At 44.2% G+C, this 22,155-nt stretch overlaps 1 protein-coding gene across 2 annotated transcripts in view; it reads left to right on the top strand.

Annotated features, from left to right (window-relative positions):
• Positions 1 to 22,155, top strand: part of P3H1 (prolyl 3-hydroxylase 1) — a 50,388-nt gene that overhangs the window by 21,835 nt on the left and 6,398 nt on the right. For both annotated transcript variants that reach the window (XR_005778305.1, XM_040428650.1), the window contains exons 6-14: positions 49 to 138; positions 2,897 to 2,949; positions 5,465 to 5,586; positions 8,567 to 8,694; positions 8,784 to 8,879; positions 10,913 to 11,063; positions 12,174 to 12,291; positions 19,608 to 19,683; positions 20,241 to 20,381. Coding sequence is in view for 1 of the 2 variants with exons in the window: in XM_040428650.1 (XP_040284584.1) it covers positions 49 to 138; positions 2,897 to 2,949; positions 5,465 to 5,586; positions 8,567 to 8,694; positions 8,784 to 8,879; positions 10,913 to 11,063; positions 12,174 to 12,291; positions 19,608 to 19,683; positions 20,241 to 20,381 (975 nt within the window). In the remaining variant the exon portion in view is untranslated. The remainder of the gene's footprint in view (positions 1 to 48; positions 139 to 2,896; positions 2,950 to 5,464; positions 5,587 to 8,566; positions 8,695 to 8,783; positions 8,880 to 10,912; positions 11,064 to 12,173; positions 12,292 to 19,607; positions 19,684 to 20,240; positions 20,382 to 22,155) is intronic.

Below are 22,155 nucleotides of genomic sequence, written 5' to 3' on the forward strand. Positions count from 1 at the left end.
ACCGGCCTCCATACAGTGCGGTGTGCTTACATGATGTTCCTCTTCTAGAGCATCCAGTCTTACATTAAGAGAAGCTTACTGGAGAAGGAGTTGCTCTATTTTGCCTACGACATCTTTGGAATTCCCTTTGTGGACCCTGTAAGTTGATGTAAAATGCATTTGTTTGAATTTTCATGATTTTCCTTTACACTCAGTTTGTGAAATGCTCTATGACATATAAATGCATACATGTTTTGAACTAAGGCAAATCATTAGGCCAAACAGAGTTATTTTCTAAGGCTACTTTCACACTTGCGGCAGTGTGATCCGGCGGGCAGTTCCGTCATCGGAACTGCCCGCCGGATCCGCCGATCTGCCGCTGACTGAAAGCATTTGTGAGACGGATCCGGATGCGGATCCGTCTCACATCATGCGGACAGACGGATCCGTCTTGTACATTTTTTCACATTTTTACCGGTCTGCGCAGGCCGGAAGGACGGATCCGGCATTCCGGTATTCTGAATGCCGCATCCGGCGCTAATACATTCCTATGGGAAAAAATTCCGCATCCGGCATTCAGGCAAGTCAGTTTTTTTTCGCCGGAGAGAAAACCGTAGCATGCTGCGGTTTTCTCTTTTGCCTGATTAGTCAAAACGACTGAACTGAAGACATCCTGATGCAAACTGAACGGATTACTCTCCATTCAGAATGGATGGGGATAAAACTGATCAGTTCTTTTCTGGTATAGAGCCACTAGGACGGAACTCTATGCCGGAAAAGAAAAACGCTAGTGTGAAAGTACCCTTAACTGCACTGAGAAATGAAGCCTGGATTCTGATTGGATATTGTGGGTACATAGATACCAGTGTAAAAGAAGTGGATATGGATCTGCTTTGTCTACTGAACTCATTTGACTTAGGGCCACCTAAGGGTGTTGTCCTGGCAGCCCCCTGGTCTTCAGCCTTTAACCTCGCTACAGGGATCTGGACTCTGCTGCAGGGGAACCACCAGGCCTCTGTCTCCTGGAGTATTCTCTGTTCAGTAGATTGCTCACCTACGGTGGTCAAGAGATACCGGGGTAAAACAGAGTGTTCATGCAAAACTCTAGTAAGAGACAGACTGAAGTCAGTGCATGCAGCTCATGGCCAGTAGGAGGACCAGGCAGAGGTCAGGTCAGGCAGCAAAGGATCAAATCCAGAGACATGCAGAGGTTGGTACATGATTGGGCAGAACAACGCAATGGTGCACGTTAGCACGTAACCTTTTGCTCCTGCACCCGCCCACAGGAGAAGGTGGTTAGACAACTATTGACTGGAGTAGACTTAGAGTACTTTCACACTGGCGTTTTGGCTTTCCCTTTGTGAGATCCGTTCAGGGCAAAACGGATCAGTTTTGCCCTAATGCATTCTGAATGGAAAAGGATCCGCTCAGAATGCATCAGTTTGCCTCCGTTATGTCTCCATTCCGCTTTGGAGGCGGACACCAAAACGCGTCTTTCGGATCCGTTCTGACACACAATGTAAGTCAATGGGGACAGATCCGTTTTCTCTGGCACAATAGAAAACGGATCCGTCCTCCATTGACTTTCAGTGGTGTTCAAGACGGATCCGTCTTTGCTATGTTAAAGATAATACAAACAGATCCGTTCTGAACGGATGCAGACGGTTGTATTATCGGTGCGGATCCGTCTGTGCAGAACCAAACGCGAGTGTGAAAGTAGCCTTAGATGCAGGGAAATTTAAAGGGGTGTCCAGGGTCAGAAAAAAAATACCTTCTTGCTTCCAAAAACAGCACCACACCTGTCCACAGATTGTGTGTGGTATTGCATTCAGTTTAATGAGGCTGATCAGTCCTACCAGACACAACACATGGACAGATGTGGTGCTGTTTCGTGAAGAAAGCAGCCATGTTTTTCTAATCCTGGACAACTCCGTTAAGAGCCAGAGAAGGCACGCATGCACACCCTACAGGTGCAGAGAGGCCTAGCAGGCGCACAGCAGGCCTCACAGAAAAGAAGGTGAGGGCTCCAACACCCGTACCTAGGAGGAGAAGAGAGGCGTCGGCGGGCATTGTCCACTGGCCTCACAACCAGTATCATCTCCTGGAAAAGTTACTGTAACAGCCGCAAAAACACATCTTTCTTTACACGGATTGCTAAAGAGAGTTTATGGGGCAGTCATTTTGTTCAACTGAGCCAGCTAGGGAAGAAACAAACCCTCGTTTCCCATGGCATGCTTGGAGATTTTCTTTGTCTTAAAGATTGTATGTATGAGTGATAATATCGGGGCAACAAGGTTTGACAAACATTGACACAAAAAGACGGTGTTGTAACTAAGTCTACTTTCACATCAGTGTTTTTCCTTTCTGGTATTGAGATCCGTCATAGGATCTCAATACCGGAGGAAATCGCTGCGGTTTTGTCCCCATTCATTGTCAACGGGGACAAATCTTGGACGGAACGGAATGCACCAGAATGCATTCTGTTCCCTTTCGTTGTGTTCCCATGCCGGACAGAAAAATGCTGCAAGCAGCATTTGAGTGGGTCATGGGATGCGGAGCAGGACGGATCCAACATGAAACACAATGTAAGTCAATGGTGCCGGTTTTGTTTTCTCCGACACAAAAGAAAACGCATCCGTCACCTATTGACTTACAATGGTTTTAGTGCTGGATACATCATGGCTAGTTTAGAGATAATACAATTCATAACGGATGCAGCCAGTTGTATTATCCAGCGTTTTTGCTGATCCATGACAGATCCAACAAAAAGGAAATGTCAAAATAGCCTAATGACGACAAGTGCCGTCTAGCATCAGCCTAAAAATTGACAGTCACAAAGTAGGAACCCCTCACAGCTTGACTGATGCACTATCATGACCAGTGAGAATACAAGTAATGATATGTTTGCTCTTCACAGGATACATGGACACCCGACAGTGTCATCCCGAAAAGACTGAGAGAAAAACAGAAGTAAGATCATATAATGTACCACATATGCTCCATCCCGGGCGTGTGTGCTCCATCCCGGGCGTGTGTGCTCGATCCAGGGGCGCTTTTTAGGTCGGTCTTGTCCCCATATTATTGGTGGCGATAACAGAGAAGAGATAATCCTCCATCTCCTGCAGTGTTAGCAAACAAGGGCGTGAAAAATGTACTAAACATGGGATGGGGACGACAGGAACTGCTGTTGCGGGTGGCTAAAAAAGTTGTCATCCTTAACAGCTCTTAGACAGGAGTGCACCCATCTAACGGCCGGTAGAAATTGGTAAACCTTTTAGGGGTTAAAAAATGACCTCATACACTTGCACGCACAGAGGCAGTCGCTCCCCTCTTGATACTGAAGGACCTTCGCTCAAGCGTGATGACATCACCATGATCACTGGGAGCGCAGGTCCTTCAGCATCAAGAAAGGATCGACTTGGTGAGTATTTTTTTTTTCAGGCTTAAAAAACCCCACATTATTACAGCTGAGGACCACTATGGGGGGCATTATGTATACTGCAGGGGTTGTGAGTTTATTAAAGAAAGCCAATTAATATCATCCATTGTGAATTACTGTTTTTAACAACCGTTAAAAAGAGATGCAAGACTGCCATTAAAATAGCGAGAAAATGCATGAAAAACTGACAGTGCCCCTTTCACACGAGCAAGTTTTCCTTACGGGTGCAATGCGTGATTCAAACACATAGCATCCGGATGTGAATCCCAGTGGGTCTGTGGACCTGAGCGTCGTTTTTCATGCATCATTTCTGCTTTCAGGAAAAAATTGCAGCATGTTCTATATTCTGCGTTTTTACTCAGCCCTGGCTCCATAGAAGTGAATGGGGCTTCCGTTAAAAACCATTTGTTTTCCTGAACAGACCCTGACACAATCTGTATCGTTTGTGTGAAAGAGGTCTCAATTGAAGTTCTTGAGTTTAAAGGTGGATTTTGCGGAACGGGTGCAGACACATTCATTTCAATAGAGCCACAAAAGATGCGGGTAGCACACAAAAAAGATGGAGCATGTCCTATTCTTGTCCGCAGCCACGGACAAGAATAGGCATTTCTATCATAGTGCCGGCCATGTGTTGTCCGCAAAATGCGGAACGCACATGGCCGGTGTTCATGTTTTGCGGATCCGCAATATGCAGACCGCAACACACTTGTGGACGTGTGAATGGACCCTTAGTTTCTGGCCAGTTTTTAAAGGAACACACAAGGAAACCCTGATATATTGTGTTACATTGTGTGGGGCGGTGCATGGATTTTCTGGCCTGCGAACCTGTCCCCTCAGACCCTGCACAAGGTGTATGACAATGGGGCAGATTTAGGCTCCATTCACACATCTGCAATTCCGCTCCGCATTTTGCGGAACGGAATTGCGGACCCATTCATTTCTATGGGGCCGCACGACGTGCGGCCCCGATCCGGAATTGCGGACCCGCACTTCCGGTTCCGCAATTCTGATCCTGAAAAAAAATAGAACATGTCCTATTCTTGTCCACAAGAGCGGACAAGAATAGGCATATTCTATTAGTGCTGGCAATGTGCGGTCCGCAAAATGCGGAATGCACATTGCCGCTGTTCGTGTTTTGCGGATAAAAGATATTCCTGGGAATGTTCTTACAAAGAAATATCTTCCGTCCAACAATAGTAAACGCGGGCGATTTTGTTTTCAGACTATAATGATCTGTCATCAGTCAGCTAAAGCGATCATTCGTTGTTAAATTTCAAGTTCGTTTTGGTTAAAGTCGTCCATTTTGATTTATTTCAATGGGGCCGCAAAAGATGCGGATAGCACACCGTGTGCTGTCCGCATCTGTGGTTCCGTTCCACAGCTCCGCAGAAAGGATAGAGCACGTCCTTTCCTTGTCCACCAGAATAGGCCTTTTCTAATATGGCTGCGGCCGGTATCCTTGTTTTGCGGATCCGCAAAACACTATGGCCGTCTGAATGAGGCATTATCCTGAGGATAGGTCATCAATATCAAAATACCAGACGCCCCTTCAAGTGTTCTCTTTGGATGTTTTCTGGTGACAACCACTATTACCAAGTCCACAGCAGTTGTCAAATCTGCCTAATGATAAGCAGTATGGAAGGGGGGGGGGTGTTGTTGTCGTATAACTGGGCAGAGTAGCATTAAGGGCTCTGGGAACGCTGGGAGAGTGCAGCTAGTGCTGTGGTCGTCCTATTCACTTTCACCCAAAGAGGAGACTGGCAGTAGAATACCTTTAACTTCTAACAGTGCAAGGAAATAATGGGGGCGATTTGTCAAAAAGGTGTAAAGTAGAACTGGTTTAGTTGCCCATAGCAACCAATCAGATTACGCCTTTCATTTTCCAAAGAAGCTCTGAAAAGTGAAAGGTGGAATCTGATTGGTTGCTAGTATCTGATTGGTTGCTAGTATCTGATTGGTTGCTAGAATCTGATTGGTTGCTAGTTTTCCTTTACACCGGTTTTGATCAATCTCCTCCAATGATTGTCCTATATGTTCTTCTTTTAGAATGGAACGAGAAACTGCAGCCAGAATATCTGAGGAGATTGGTAACTTAATGAAAGAGATTGAGAATCTGGTGGAAGAGAAGACCAAGGAGTCATTTGATATAACAAAAACTGTAAGAGAAGGTAAGGTGCCCCTGATATCAAAAGTAAACGGGGGGAAATGTTTTTGAATGTCAATAGCCCATTCCCTTGTTGGGCCCCTTTCAGACAACTGTATGGTCACCACGCCCGATGTGTTGTGGACCGCAAACAGCATGTCCGCAATACACGGGCACCGGCCGTGTGAACTCCATGCTGCGGTGCGGATGCATTGACTTGAATGGGTTCGCGATCCGCAACATACGACAAAAGATAGGACATGTCCTATCTTTTGCGGTGCAGAGGCACAGACCAGGAAGCCGCAGAAGGGCTTCCGAGTGTCTCCATGGGCTTCCATCTGTGCCCCCGAACTGCAAAAGCTAGGACGTGTCCTATCTTTTGCCATATGTTGCGAATCTGAACGGGGATTTAGGTTGGGGCTGCGCAGCCCCATAAAAGTTGCGCGACATTGGATCTAATGATTGTCAGTGGTGTAGCAGTGCAACATGAGACATGAGGAGACTGCGAAACGCCTCAACAGGAATGAAACTGCAATTAATGAATCAATCTCCACACTGTAGGTTCTGCAGCATGCGGGCGAGATCATCTGTTACTGAAATCGGCAGCAGATTTTACCTGTGCAAATAGGTCACAGATAAAATCCACAGCATTTCCATCCCATGCGGGCTTACCCTAAGGCTCAATTCACACCTGAGCGTTTTACAGCGCGTTCCTACGCGCTGTAAAACGCTCAACAAGGAGAAACCAATGCTTCCCTATGGGAATGGTTCTCACCTGGGCGTTTTACAGCGCGTACGATCGCGCTGTAAAACGCCCGACGCTCACACAAGTACAGGAGCGTTTTTTTGGGCGCTTGTCGCGCGTTCCCGTACATAGACTTTCGGGAACGCGCGACACTGTGTGCACACTTGTCTCTGTATGCGCGCTTGTAAACGTCCGTACAATCGCGCATACAGAGCGCTCCTTTCAGAACGCTCAGGTGTGAATTGAGCCTTAAGCTGCAGCTGCACGTTATATTAAAGGGGTTGTGTCAAGAAGCATATTCTACATTTTACAAACCAGCACCTGGATCTGAATTCTTTTGTAATTGCATATAATTAATCATTTAGTATAGCCAGTGAGTTATTCAATAAAATGTATCTGTATAGCGCCACCTGCTGTTTGTTCTTTTTCTTTTTTGTCCATCTCACTGAGCTGGATGCACACACTCAGTTCAAATCTTCAACTGCCACCAGCCATATCTTCTGTTAGAAGCTGTGGCAGGTACAGGGGGAGAGCTGCAGCAGAAAGGACATGCCCCTGAGCCGCCAGGCTGAAGATAATCTAGCAGAGCAATTAGAGCAGTGAGTGTGGAGATCTCTGGACCCATGTGAGGTACATGGCTGGGTCTAGCTTGTTAGGAAGTCATTGTAGTGAGTGTACTATATGATGTCTGATTCTCATTTTGTTACATCAATCATGGCATAAACCCTTTAAATATTTGCAAATTCCTAAGGGTTTGGCCACACGGTCAGGTTTCCTGATGCAGTTCTGGAAGCCTACGGCTACTTTCATGCTTGCGTTTCTATTTTCCGGTATAGAGATCCGTCATAGGGTCTTAACACCAGAAAAAAAACGCTTCAGTTTTGTCCCCTTTCATTGTCAATGGGGACAAAACGTAACTGAACAGAATGGAGTGCTCCAAAATACATTCCATTTGGTTGCATTCCCATACCGGAGAGCAAACTCTGACACAATAGAAAACGGATCCGTCCCCCCATGGCTTTCAATGGAGTTCATGACGGATCCGTCTTGGCCATGTTAAAGATGATACAACAGGATCCGTTGATAACGGATGCAGATAGTTGTATTATCAGTAATACTGGATCCAGCAAAAACGCTAGTGTGAAAGGAGAATAAATCAGGAATGGATCATAAAAGGAGAAGGAAAGATATGACTTCCAAAACTGCGTCAGGAAACCTGACCGTGTGGCTGTACCCTTAAATACAATCTAATAGATCTAAGGGGGGACGGGGGATACCTGACTATGTGAGATCCAAAAAAGAGAGAAGAAAAAAGAAGCAGAAATTAAAGGGGAAATAATAAATCTAGTAGAAAAAAAAGAAAGATTAGGTTATGATCCATCGCTACACGGTTCATTAAATTGAAGCAGGTAAAGAGCCATCTTGTCATTTTAGAGAAGGTACAAAGATGCACTCTATGGGTGTATGAACTTTGAGCGGATCTAACTACCTTTAAAGGGATCTTCCAGTTGTGACAAGTTGTCCCTTACTAGATCGTTGGATATTCTACCTCTGGGACCTCACCAGTCACAAGAACGTAGGCCCCGTACCCTTTGGCCTCCCCCCTATGAAATGAACAGAGTGTCAGGTCCAGGATGCGATTTGCCGCTCCATTCATCTCTATGGGAATTCTGGAGACAGCTGATTCCAGCACTCCCTGTGTGTGCCCTGCCTGCCACTCCATTCATTTCATGGGTCCCCGAGAGGTACGTAGCCCCTGTTCTCGTGATCGGTAGGACCCTCATCAATCTAATAGTTATCCTATATCCACAGGATAGGGGATAACTTGTCACAACTGGAACACCCCTTTTAGACAAAGCAAGCTCTTTTTTTTTTTTACAGAAGAATGCAATTTTTGTTAGAATGTATTCATATGTTTGGAAAATTGCTGTATGAACTGTAAAGCAGATGGTCTACAGCGAAATTTCCAGTACGGATTTTGCTGCGGAATTGCATCAGATTTCAGCCTCTGCATTGCAAAAGGTGAAATCCGTGGTGGACACCTGCAGCATAAACATTTATGTGGATTTAAAAGCCGCTCCACGGCTCAATTTTCCTTTGCAACTTGTGGATGAGACTTCTTTAAATCTCATCCACTATGCCGGTGCGGTGAAGCGGCAGATCCGCAGCGTATACCGTACATGTCCTGCGTGGACGTGCATTCATCTCTTCATTTCTGTGTCAAAGCCATTCGTTCACGGTCCGGAGTCTCGTTCCTCAGGTGGCCCAGTTTTATTTGATGAAGTCAGCGTAGTGATGAATTCGAAGACCCTCAATGGATCACAGAGAGTGGTGACCGACGGGATCATCTCTGAAGATGAATGTCGGGAACTGTTACGTCTTACTAATGTAAGTGCCCCTCTGTATTGCAAATTACCAGGACCGATCAGTGTGAAGTAAAAAAATCTCATCTGCACCTGGTCTGTCTTGTGTCGTAGGCCGCAGCCTCAGCGGGTGATGGATATCGGGGCACAACCTCCCCTCATACCCCGAATGAGAAGTTTTATGGAGTAACTGTGTATAAAGCACTAAAGGTAGGTAAACCATGCATTTAGTACCTGCACGATAGTGTCCCCTAGAGGAGGTGTGAGGTATTTTTTACTCATAGGGTATTTGCTTCTTTGGCCTCTTCTGCATTCCTCATACAAAGCGAAACGACATGACTTGTACAAACAATCTTGAAGAATCCTTCTTTGGTTCCATCAAAAATGGAACACTTATCCCCTATCTGTAAGCATCCTGCCACTCCAATCAAGTCTATGGGACAACCAGAGTACAAGGACGTGGCTATCTCGCGGCAGTCCTATAGAGTTGATAGGAACAGAGGCACACTTGCGTGACAACCACTTCAGTCGAAAGGAGCAATACAAGGCCCCCCGTTCTAATGATCAGCGGGGGCCCCATTGCCGATTAGACACTAAGGAGGAGATTTATCAAAACTGGTGTAAAGTAGAACTGGCATAGTTGCCCATAGCAACCAATCAGATTCCACCTTTCATTTTTCAGAGCTCCTTTGGAAAATCAAAGGTGGATTCTGATTGGTTGCTGTGGGCAACTAAACCAGTTCTACTTTACACCAGTTTTGATAAATCTCTCCCCTATTCCCCATCCTTTGAAAAGGGGATGAGTGTTTGTAAAGGGACACGCAGTTTTTTTTAATGGCATTTTTCAGTTTCTTTACACTTTATTTACATGCATTTTGGGAGGAGAAAAACAGCCGTTGTTATCTGAAAGGACATACTAGTGTTTTTTGTTTTGTTTTTTCAAATTGGCAAAGTTTTTGTGTTTATGGCTTTAAAAAAAAAAGTAGTATGTTGAAGCAATGGCATTTTAGTCGGGCGTTTTTCCGTCCCCCTTTCCTATAGGAAAAAAGACACCTGAAAAAAAAAATTCTGAAGAAAAAACTGTGACATGCAAAAAAAAAATCAACAACAATACTTTCTTAGGGTGCATTCACATGAACTTATGTATTTTGCGGTCCACAAAACAATACAGATGACATTCGTTTTTCATCCGGTTTTTGCGGGCCCCATTGTTAAAATTCCTATTCTTGTTCGCACACGGTGTGCTGTCCACATTTTTTGCCGCCCCATTGAAATAAATGGGTCCGCATCGAATCCCCAAAAAACGCAGATTGGGTGTAAACCGAAAATATGGTTATGTGAATGGGCCTCTGTGGCATTTTTAACAGAAAGAAAATTCTAACCAAATTCATGTGTGTAGGAGCCCTCAATGGGTTTTCCTGTTCTGAAGGCCTCTTTCACACGTCCATGATGAAATCCGTGACAAGATGGTCAGTGGTTGATCTGTGTTTATTCCATGTGTCCGTTTTTGGTTGTCCATGTGTCATCCATATTCCATGGACACTGGACAATTCCATGGACCATTGTTTTTTTTTTAAATCGCTCCCATTCACTTCTATGGGGAAAGTCCTTGATGGCGGCCCGACCTCCGGCCGGGGTCCTCCAGCCACCACTTTCAGTGCTCTGTTCTCTATATAGGTATGTGTCCCAGCGTTGGCACCCGCACCTATCAGATAATGGGGGCATATCAGATGGGAATACCCCTTTAAGTTTCCAAAACTGTAGCAATTGCTGCCACCAAAAATATTTTCAGCCTCTGCTGACATCGGATTTATTCATGGCTGCAATGCCTTGCATTCTATTTGAAGAAAGTGATGTCATTACTGATGTCATGTATATTGGGGGGGGGGGGGGGGGGCAGGCAGGACCAGCTCAGACACACAGTGAGCATGCATGGTTCAAGCACACGCATGCTTAGACCACCTGGGCCGGGAGGTAGAGTAGACAGGATAAAATACTGTAAGGGAGGTGTACTGGGTGGATCTGGAGCTGACTGAGATGCCAATGCTAGCTGGGAGATGTAGTCTTTCATCTAATAAAACAGACTGGAAGTGTGAGGAGCAGGTTGGTAGAATAGGGATCATAAGAGAAGCTACGAAATAATACAATTGGTTTTTGGGGGCAGTGTTTATAATGCAGTTTGACCTTTTTCAAATGTTGTCGGAAAACCCTTTTAACTTTTTACATATGTGAATTGCTTTTAGCTAGGGCAGGAAGGAAAAGTCCCGCTGAGGAGCGCTCACCTCTACTACAACGTCACAGAGAAAGTGAGGCGTGTGGTGGAGTCGTATTTCCGCCTGGATTCCCCCTTGTACTTCTCTTATTCTCACCTGGTCTGCCGTACAGCCATCGAAGGTGAGGTCACTTTAACATCAGTCATGTTATTATTTGGGTTGGGTGAGTGCTGTAATATCCTAATAATCCACTACCCAGGGGACTTACATGATGCCAGACTTCTGAAACCGCGTCCGGCACTCATCAGTCCAGTCCCACTAATTTAAAGGAGTTTTTGGTCTTGCAAAGTTTTGGCATATCACTTCATATCATCACTTAATGTTCAGCGAGTGTTTGACCCCCACCAATCTGAGAATGAAGGACCCAGGGATTCTGTGCCCCCCCACTGCTTTTCCCTGCACAGCGGTATTCATGGCCACCAGGCCTCACTTGGGGCTGTTCTGTAGTTCCCCTGCACAATGGGTTGCAGAGAAAGTCTAAAAGGGGCCTCAGCGCTACTGACCATACAGTGATAGTGTATGCTAGCAATTGGCCATCACTTCTTAAGATGGGAATACCCCTTTAATGTGACATGACCATGGACCACAGTGAACAGCACCTACTTGCTTCTGCCAGTGCTCCTTCCTGATCCACTGTAGAGGAGACTTCCCGGCTGTTCAGCTCTTGCCATGAGGAGCACTTATGACAAAACGGCATATGCAGATTGCTTCTTTAGATGTCATATACTGGAACAGTGGCCGTCCGGTGCTGACTTGCATGATTCCCGCTATCCTCTGAGGCAAGTACCTATGACATTTTAATCTGTTGGTCATCAGTATCTGACCATTTGGGGTCTGACACCCAGGACCCCCGCTGATCAGCTGTTTGAGAATGCATTGGCACTCCTATGAACGCCGCAGCTTACCAAACAGAGCGCTGTGCATGGTATCACAGCTCAGCTCCCTTCTCTTTAATGGGGCTGAGCTGCACCTAGGCCACATGACCAATGAACATGACGTCACTGGTCTAGGGTAAGCTGCGAGCGGGCCATAGCCGTGGCCTTCTCAAAAGCCTGATCAGCAGGAGTCCTGGGTGTTGCGCCCCTATGATCAGATACTGATCACCTAAGCAGAGTATAGGTCATCAGTTAAAAGGTCACGGAAAGACTCTTAAAGTGAAGGTTAAAATATTGTAAAATTGTCTTACTTCTGAATGATAGTAACCTGTAACTAACAGACATTATATTTATAGAAAAGCAAGCTGAGCGGAAAGATTTGAGCCACCCTGTGCATGTGGATAACTGCATTCTGAACGCTGAAGCTTTGATGTGTATAAAGGAGAACCCTGCCTATACCTTCCGGGATTACAGGTAATTCTCCTTCCAGTTTGGTTGGTATTGAAACACGGACACCCAGTGCTACACGTAAAACACAAAAACAGAAAGTCAGTCCTGCGTCTCAACACGGACAGTTACTTGCGCTGCTGCTGGTCCCGGGTTCGTGTGGTAGGTTTCACACTGGCAAAGTCAAGTTCATAGGTTTTGGAACCGCGCTGCTGGGAGCTATGTATTCCGGTCACAGGTGGATGATACAAGGGTGTCAGCCCCTCTCCTCGACAACCAAAGGATATGGTCCTCCCAGACCTCCTCCTCTACAGGGTTTAAGGGGATAGGCAAGATAGTGAAGCACCCTTGAGAATGTTGTTCTAAAAGGTTTTATTCTACTTACAACAGGTCAGTAGACAAAAGGCATAAAAATACAAGATGATCGTCACGTTCCTGCCCGACCCGGGTTTCGCTACCTCGCTTCTTCAAGGGCGATGACTGAGCATGCTCACAAACGAGCCCTATAAATAGCCCAGCCCTCTCATTATTAATCAAGCGGGTGTGGTTCCCATCCGTATAGGACATTTTCAAAATAACAGTTTTACAACATATAACATAAAATCACACTGATGCAATCATTTTTAAAAATACAAACATGAGAATATAAAATTATACACGGGAGTGGATTGTTACTCCCTATTGCCAATTTGTGTAAAGGCCCTTTCGGGTTACCGCTGTTCAGTATATACATTCAGCCTCTTATTAAGGATCTATCCCCCACTTAATCCTCTCTTGTCCTCGGTGTATCCCAACTCAATTTATTATAGTACATATACATTCCATCCACTCCTCGGATATTATACCGGTATTCTCCACCTACTCCCGGAGCGTCATTCAGCTAATTTCCACTCCTCCTGTAACATCCCTCCACAGGACGCCATCCGATTCTGGGACGTCACACAGGTAATCTCCGCCCACTCTTAGAACATCACTCAGGGGGGCGCCACCCACTCCGGTAGCGTCATTCAGGTGTTCTCGACCCCGCCTCCACCCCTGACGTTCCCATCACAAGGCATAATTATCCAATGGAGCAGCCAGGTAACCTGACGTCATCCAAAGGTCCTTAGGAGGCCAGGTAGAGAACAGCCGAACGCCGCCACCGGTGGGTCATTTTACAGTAAACATGGTTTAAGGTCAAATTCAATGTTGAATCCTCTGGGTTGTAGGGTTCCTAGCTGGTAAATCCACTCCACTTCCTTTCTATTGATTTGTGCCAGCGAGTCCCCCCCACGCCAGTGTGGCTTAACAGTTTCAACTCCAGCGAATTTTAACCCTTGTGGGTTTTTTCATGTGATATTTTAAAGTGTGCTGATACGCTATGGGTCATTAAGCCTTTTTTGATGTTCCGTAGATGCTCTTGTATCCTAACTTTCAGCTTCCTAATTGTCCGTCCCACGTACTGGAGCCCACAAGGGCATTCCAGTACGTAGATGATGCCCTCATTTTCGCACGAACAATTGTTCTTTATACGGAATTCAGCCCCATTCGTTTTAGACACTATCTGTTTAATATTCACCTGTCGATCTCTGGAGTTCCGATTTTTACAGCCTGCACAAAAGCCACACCAGGTAAATTTTCCTTCTTTTTTCTCCTTCACATTAACTGGGGGTATGGCACTCCGTACAAGTTTCTCTCTAATGTTGGTCGCTTTTTTAAAAATAAAAGAGGGATTTGCAGGTATTATTTTTCCTATTGTAGGATCGTTTTTTAAAACTCCCCAGTTCTTTTTCACCATTTTCTTAATATTATCTGACATGGAGCAAAATTTGGTCACAAATGAAAATCTGTAGTCCCTATTTTCTTTTACCACTATTCTTTTTGTATGTTCTTTTTTTCCCTTTGTTTCCATCTCTACTTTCTGTATGCATTCATCTAAATTGGCCTCATCATATCCTCTCTCCACAAACCTATTTTTTAACACCCCACATTGCGTTCTGTATTCACCCACCTCTGTACAATTACGGGCCATCCTCTTGAACTGTCCTTTCGGAATGTTCCTGAGCCATGGGCCGTAATGACAGCTCTTCATATCAATAAAGGAGTTCACGTCTGTTTCTTTAAAATAGGAGCTAGTAAGGAAACGCCCATTTTCAACCCGAATGCATAGGTCAAGAAAATTAACGCTTGTGTTACTGATTTCCCCCACAAAACGTAGATTCCAACTATTGTGGTTCAATTGGGAGATAAAGGACTCGAGTCCCTCCTTTCCTCCTTCCCACACCAGGAGACAGTCATCAATATACCTCCTCCAGAAGGTCAATTTGCCTCCCGGAGTGTCCGCTCCTAGTGTGGGAAGGATGAAATTCTCCTCCCAGGCCCCCATAAAAATATTTGCGAAGCTGGGGGCACTGCGATGGGGGCGAAATTCGCCCCCAGCTTCGCAAATATTTTTATGGGGGCCTGGGAGGAGAATTTCATCCTTCCCACACTAGGAGCGGACACTCCGGGAGGCAAATTGACCTTCTGGAGGAGGTATATTGATGACTGTCTCCTGGTGTGGGAAGGAGGAAAGGAGGGACTCGAGTCCTTTATCTCCCAATTGAACCACAATAGTTGGAATCTACGTTTTGTGGGGGAAATCAGTAACACAAGCGTTAATTTTCTTGACCTATGCATTCGGGTTGAAAATGGGCGTTTCCTTACTAGCTCCTATTTTAAAGAAACAGACGTGAACTCCTTTATTGATATGAAGAGCTGTCATTACGGCCCATGGCTCAGGAACATTCCGAAAGGACAGTTCAAGAGGATGGCCCGTAATTGTACAGAGGTGGGTGAATACAGAACGCAATGTGGGGTGTTAAAAAATAGGTTTGTGGAGAGAGGATATGATGAGGCCAATTTAGATGAATGCATACAGAAAGTAGAGATGGAAACAAAGGGAAAAAAAGAACATACAAAAAGAATAGTGGTAAAAGAAAATAGGGACTACAGATTTTCATTTGTGACCAAATTTTGCTCCATGTCAGATAATATTAAGAAAATGGTGAAAAAGAACTGGGGAGTTTTAAAAAACGATCCTACAATAGGAAAAATAATACCTGCAAATCCCTCTTTTATTTTTAAAAAAGCGACCAACATTAGAGAGAAACTTGTACGGAGTGCCATACCCCCAGTTAATGTGAAGGAGAAAAAAGAAGGAAAATTTACCTGGTGTGGCTTTTGTGCAGGCTGTAAAAATCGGAACTCCAGAGATCGACAGGTGAATATTAAACAGATAGTGTCTAAAACGAATGGGGCTGAATTCCGTATAAAGAACAATTGTTCGTGCGAAAATGAGGGCATCATCTACGTACTGGAATGCCCTTGTGGGCTCCAGTACGTGGGACGGACAATTAGGAAGCTGAAAGTTAGGATACAAGAGCATCTACGGAACATCAAAAAAGGCTTAATGACCCATAGCGTATCAGCACACTTTAAAATATCACATGGAAAAAACCCACAAGGGTTAAAATTCGCTGGAGTTGAAACTGTTAAGCCACACTGGCGTGGGGGGGACTCGCTGGCACAAATCAATAGAAAGGAAGTGGAGTGGATTTACCAGCTAGGAACCCTACAACCCAGAGGACTCAACATTGAATTTGACCTTAAACCATGTTTACTGTAAAATGACCCACCGGTGGCGGCGTTCGGCTGTTCTCTACCTGGCCTCCTAAGGACCTTTGGATGACGTCAGGTTACCTGGCTGCTCCATTGGATAATTATGCCTTGTGATGGGAACGTCAGGGGTGGAGGCGGGGTCGAGAACACCTGAATGACGCTACCGGAGTGGGTGGCGCCCCCCTGAGTGATGTTCTAAGAGTGGGCGGAGATTACCTGTGTGACGTCCCAGAATCGGATGGCGTCCTGTGGAGGGATGTTACAGGAGGAGTGGAAATTAGCTGAATGACGCTCCGGGAGTAGGTGGAGAATACCGGTATAATATCCGAGGAGTGGATGGAATGTATATGTACTATAATAAATTGAGTTGGGATACACCGAGGACAAGAGAGGATTAAGTGGGGGATAGATCCTTAATAAGAGGCTGAATGTATATACTGAACAGCGGTAACCCGAAAGGGCCTTTACACAAATTGGCAATAGGGAGTAACAATCCACTCCCGTGTATAATTTTATATTCTCATGTTTGTATTTTTAAAAATGATTGCATCAGTGTGATTTTATGTTATATGTTGTAAAACTGTTATTTTGAAAATGTCCTATACGGATGGGAACCACACCCGCTTGATTAATAATGAGAGGGCTGGGCTATTTATAGGGCTCGTTTGTGAGCATGCTCAGTCATCGCCCTTGAAGAAGCGAGGTAGCGAAACCCGGGTCGGGCAGGAACGTGACGATCATCTTGTATTTTTATGCCTTTTGTCTACTGACCTGTTGTAAGTAGAATAAAACCTTTTAGAACAACATTCTCAAGGGTGCTTCACTATCTTGCCTATCCCCTTAAACCCTGTAGAGGAGGAGGTCTGGGAGGACCATATCCTTTGGTTGTCGAGGAGAGGGGCTGACACCCTTGTATCATCCACCTGTGACCGGAATACATAGCTCCCAGCAGCGCGGTTCCAAAACCTATGAACCCAGTGCTACACGGCCACGTGGCAGGCCACCAACTTATGCATCCCCATATATTATGTATTTTTTCATTAACACTTCATGGCGTAATCTCACTTCGGTATCTGAAATCCAGTAAATCTGCTAATCCTGCACTTGTTTCCAGCACCAAGTCACTTGAGCTTGTAATGTAGCTCTAGCCTCAGTTAAACCATTTTTGTGAATATTGGGATGTTTTAGGCTGTCGGCTAACGCCCGTCTGGATTTTAGGCCCCGTATACAAGTAGCGACATGTCTGTGGAGTCAATAACGTAGGGCAGAGCAAAGGGATATATCATTTTCTAAAGATAGCGTTAAAAGAAATGTTTTTCCCAAGGCTAAATTGCCATGCCGGGGCTTTCCTGCTGATTTGTGGTCTGCACCTGCAAAAGATATAGTAGTCATACAGAACTAGTTATGTTCTGTGTTTAAATATATGGTTTTCCCTTTTTTTTTTTTTTTCACCGTAGCTCATGGACTGTGTCCGGGTTTGCAGATCGGCCCTGTTCTCTAAAATAGGCTGAGCTGCAATACCACATACCGCCCATGGTTAGGAGTGGCACTATTTCTGAGGAACTAATACACAACATTTTTTTCTTATCCCAGACAACTTCTTTAAAGGTCATTAAAAGAGTTGGCCTATCTCAATTCTGGGACTCGCTTCTGTCTCTAGAACGGAGACCGCAAAGGAAAGCGGACTGCGCATGCATAGCCGCCCTCCATTCATTTCTATGGGAGTACTGAAAATACCCGCGCAGTGTGCTCAGCTATTTTCGGCTGTCCCATAGAAATGAATGGGAAGTGTACCACGAAAGTGCGGCCACCGCTCTATTCACTTCTATGGGGCTAACGGAAATAGCATATCACTCAGTTATTTCCAGCAGTCCGATAGAAATGAATGGAGGGTGACCGCTCATGCGTGGAAATTCTCCTTCATTTTGCTAAGATCTAGAGATAGATGCGGATCCCAAACCTATCAGACATTGGTGGCCTATCCCAGTAATATGCCACCAATGTGGGAGATGGTCCAACCCCCTTTAAATATTATTTTAAGAGTCCTGCTGTCTGTATCTTTTGCAGCCCCATTGCAATTTTGCGGAACGGATGCGGAGCCAGAACAACGGACGTGTGAATAGACCCGAACTATATATTCATTCTACACTAGTTAATAATTGTTCCTTATTACTTGAAACCAACGTAATTTATGATATTTTTTCCAGAGAGGGCTTTACTAGAGGATTCAGCTCTACTTTGTATTAACATTTGCTGCGTTATAATTTCCCTTAGGCACTGAAGGCAATTTAAAAGATCTTGAAAAGCTGATGTAGGACCCACTCAGGGTGTCATGTTGGTGCAGGTCCCAAAGCTATCTTTAAAGGGGATTTTCGGAGATTTAATATCAGAATCTCAAAAGACCCCTTTAAGCCCGGCACATAGGGTACCACATATTTATTTAGGGTATACACTACACCTATACCCTATCTGCCTATGCAGAGTTGGAGTGAGGGATACAACACAATGTGAAATGTCATGTTCGGCTACTCCTGCTGATTCAGTGCATGTATTTTGGATCTGTCTGGTGCTGGGAGATTTCTGGAGAGATGGTGGTTGGCACCGACTTTATACATGACGTTGGCTGTGGGACTGTACTAATCTGAGGCTGTGTAAATGGAGGATGTCCATTTGTACTTGAATTTTTTGCACAGGGGGGGTGAGGGTTGTGCTTGTTATGTAACATATGTAACAACTAATAAGATAACACCACACGATAATCTCTGAGATGAAAATACCATAATCTTTATTAATCACATGATTAAAAACATCAAATCTCATAAAAAACAGATGCAGACCCACATACAGGAAAGATGCCACAGTGGACAATGTGAAATCGAATAAAAAAAAAAGGGTAAAATCCCTACAAAAAAAAAATTAACCGCCCCAAAGCAGTAATACTGTATATGAGGCAATATTAATATAATAAATGTAAAATATCGACCACAAATGGCACCTAACACCCCAGCACCTTTTCACAGTCGCTTTTTTCTGTATGTGGGTGTGGATCTGTTTTTATAAAATTTTAATTTTTTAATCATGTGATCAATAAAGATGATGGTATATTTATCTTGTGTGGTGTTACCTTATTAGGGGTTCATTTATACATTTGGGTAACACCTTGGAGATATGATTTGGTAATTAGGCCCATTTTGTATAGGGCATTTACACAACCGTATCCATGTTGCTGCCTGCAAATTGCGGATCCATGGACACACGTCCATACATGTTCTGCATTTTGCAGATCCGCGCGTCCCTGCCTATTCTTGTCTGGTAAATAGATAAGAATAGCACATAGTCTATTTTCTTTCTTGTGCAGGGCTGCAGAATGGAAATACGGTGTGCTGTCCATATCTTTTGTGGCCCCATTCAAATGAATAGGTCCGCCTCCGATCCGCCAAAAATGGCAGTGAGAATACTGGGGAAGAAAACGGTTTAGGGTTTCTTTGGACTAAGCAAAGTGGTTGTCTGGTTTAGTGATGACCTATCCTCAGGACATTTCTATTTCTCTTCAAACAGCTGATCGGTGGCGGTGCCGGAAGTCGGACCCTGCTGATCTGATATTGATGACCTATCCTTGGTCATCAGTATAGGAAACTGGACAACTCCTTTCATAGTAAATTAAATTAATTATTCCCTTTCCTTCTAATTTATTTCATTTTCAGTGCCATACTGTATTTAAATGGAGACTTCGAAGGAGGACATTTTTACTTCACAGAATTGGATGCAAAAACAGTCACCGTAAGTTTTGTCTGCTACATACATGGGGATACACACAGGGACCCATTATTTTAGGATACAAATATACAAAGGACAAAAGCTGAATTAATCAGCACATCCTGCAAGATAAGGTAACTACACAGGATCACATGGCCATAATTAAAAGGGAAATCAGAATATAGCAGGTGAAGGATATGATCTATATATAAACTAATACCACATTTACTATGCAGAGAAACATGAGGTGCTTAGCATATATGTATTTTGATCAAAAATATCTGTGCCCGTCCACCACGGCAAGGTAGCCTGCGTCTGGATGGGTACTATATTTACCCTAATAATATGACTACTCTATTTAATACCTACTTCTATGTGCATCTGAATTCAAGGAGATCAGAACCCACATACTGTATATACTGTGTCTGCTACAATGGTTTAGCAGGACACCCTTGTCACTTGATATGGCTGATCGATCTGTTGTAGTAGGCTGATCGCATTGATTTTGGAAAGTCTAAATCCATTTGGAATTAAAATGTTTGCTAAGAGGAATATAGTAGACAAAAATGTTCTTTCTGTAGGCCGAAGTAAAGCCGCAGTGTGGACGGATGGTGGGATTCTCATCAGGGGCCGAAAATCCTCATGGTGTGAAAGCTGTAACCAAAGGCCAGAGATGCGCTGTGGCACTGTGGTTTACCCTGGATCCCAGGCACAATGAGAGAGTAAGTAACACAGGTGTAAAAACCTAAGGTAAAGTGCCCATTTTATGGTCTTGTGAGATAGGTGCAACTTTGAGATGCCAATGAAGGATTGTACTACAGCATCCACCTCTCTGTATCTCTTGGCGAATCAGCATTATTCACAGCCCTTTGACCGAGAGCCACTACATACTAAGCGCAGGTACCCACACACACTAGTCTACAGTTGATCAAAAATTCAACCAAAGTGAGTGTTTGTTGGGTGAAATTTAGTTAGAAATTAATGTTTTAGCCAATCTTTTCAGGCGATGATGGACTCTCATTGAAGTTGTTTGAAATTTTAATCTGATTGCCAGACAAAAGATCTTTCCTTGAAAGAACGTTCCCAGAAATAATTTTCGTCCATCGAATGCTTTTATTGAACATGTATGGACACTTTGAATGACTGTAGCGTCAGGTATGGACTAAAATGTCAATGGACATGTCTGTGAAACGGTCCTTCATAAGATCACTGTGTGTTCAACCATCAGCCAACTGATAGTTGGCCAGCTTTAGTGACTCCTAAGCTAATATCTCGCCGATGAGCTATTTGAAGAGGCCTCGGGGCTCCGGGAGAGCTTAGGCCTCTTCTTAAGCCAGTGACGTCATGTTCATAGGTCACATGGTCTAGACATAGCTCAATCATTTTCAAGTGAATGGGCCAGCGCTGCAATACCAAGCACAGCTGCTATACAATGTATGTCCAGAGCTCCGGTGAGCGCAGCGGCCTCTTTAAATAGTTGATCGGCGTGGATGTCAGGAGTCGGACCCCTAACAATCTGATATTGATGACCTATCCTAGGATAGGCCATCAGTATCAAATTGCTGGCGAACCCAGGTGGCCATAAACAGCAGGTTGATGGTTGAACAAATGATCATCTGGTGAACGATCATTTTGCCAGTACAGTCATATATATTTTCTTCTACTAACTGGCTGTTAAAATGTACTTAAACTTATAAATAAAGTTTATCATAACCTATTGTAAATGCCTTAACCCCTTAAGGACCGATGACGTACATGTACATCATCGGTCCGGTCCTTAAACATGGCGCTCGCTCGTGTGCTCAGCGGGCACCATTGCCGTGGGGTTTTTGCTATTTTAAATGGCAGAGACCAGCGGCACATGTATGTGATCAGCCATGAGGCTGATCGCGCACATTTTACCCTTCAGATGCCGTCGTCAATTGTGACCGCGGCATCTGATCAGTCTGTAAGCGGAAGTCACGCGCATCCGGTCCGGTAACAAACATGCTTCGGTGCCTATTTCAGGAATATACCAATAAAGGCCACTATTCTTATATTCCAAATGAAGTCTTCAATGATGGCTATTTAGCCATCAGTGAACACAATGGGCAAAAAAATTTTTTTTACAAATATAAAAAAAAAAAAATTAAAACATAAAAGTTCAAATCACCCCCCTTTCCTTTCAATAAAAATACTTAACCAATAAAAAAAAATAAACATCATGGGCATCACCGCGTGCGAAAATGCCTATACTATTAAAATATAACAATATTTTTTTTAAATCAGATGTTTCTTTATTAACAATTTACAGTCTTATTTTATCACATTAACATGATATTTTTGTAGACCACAGATGTATACATTATCTGTCATATATAATATATAATATATACATTATATTACACATATCTACATAAGACATGGCATAAATCCACATAGAAACTCCGGTATCAAAAGTATTTTCAATGTGAGTACAATTATCCATTCTAAACAAATAAACCCATACCCCCCCCC

The sequence above is a fragment of the Bufo bufo genome, chromosome 1 (assembly GCF_905171765.1).
Source record: "Bufo bufo chromosome 1, aBufBuf1.1, whole genome shotgun sequence".
NCBI lineage: Eukaryota > Metazoa > Chordata > Amphibia > Anura > Bufonidae > Bufo > Bufo bufo.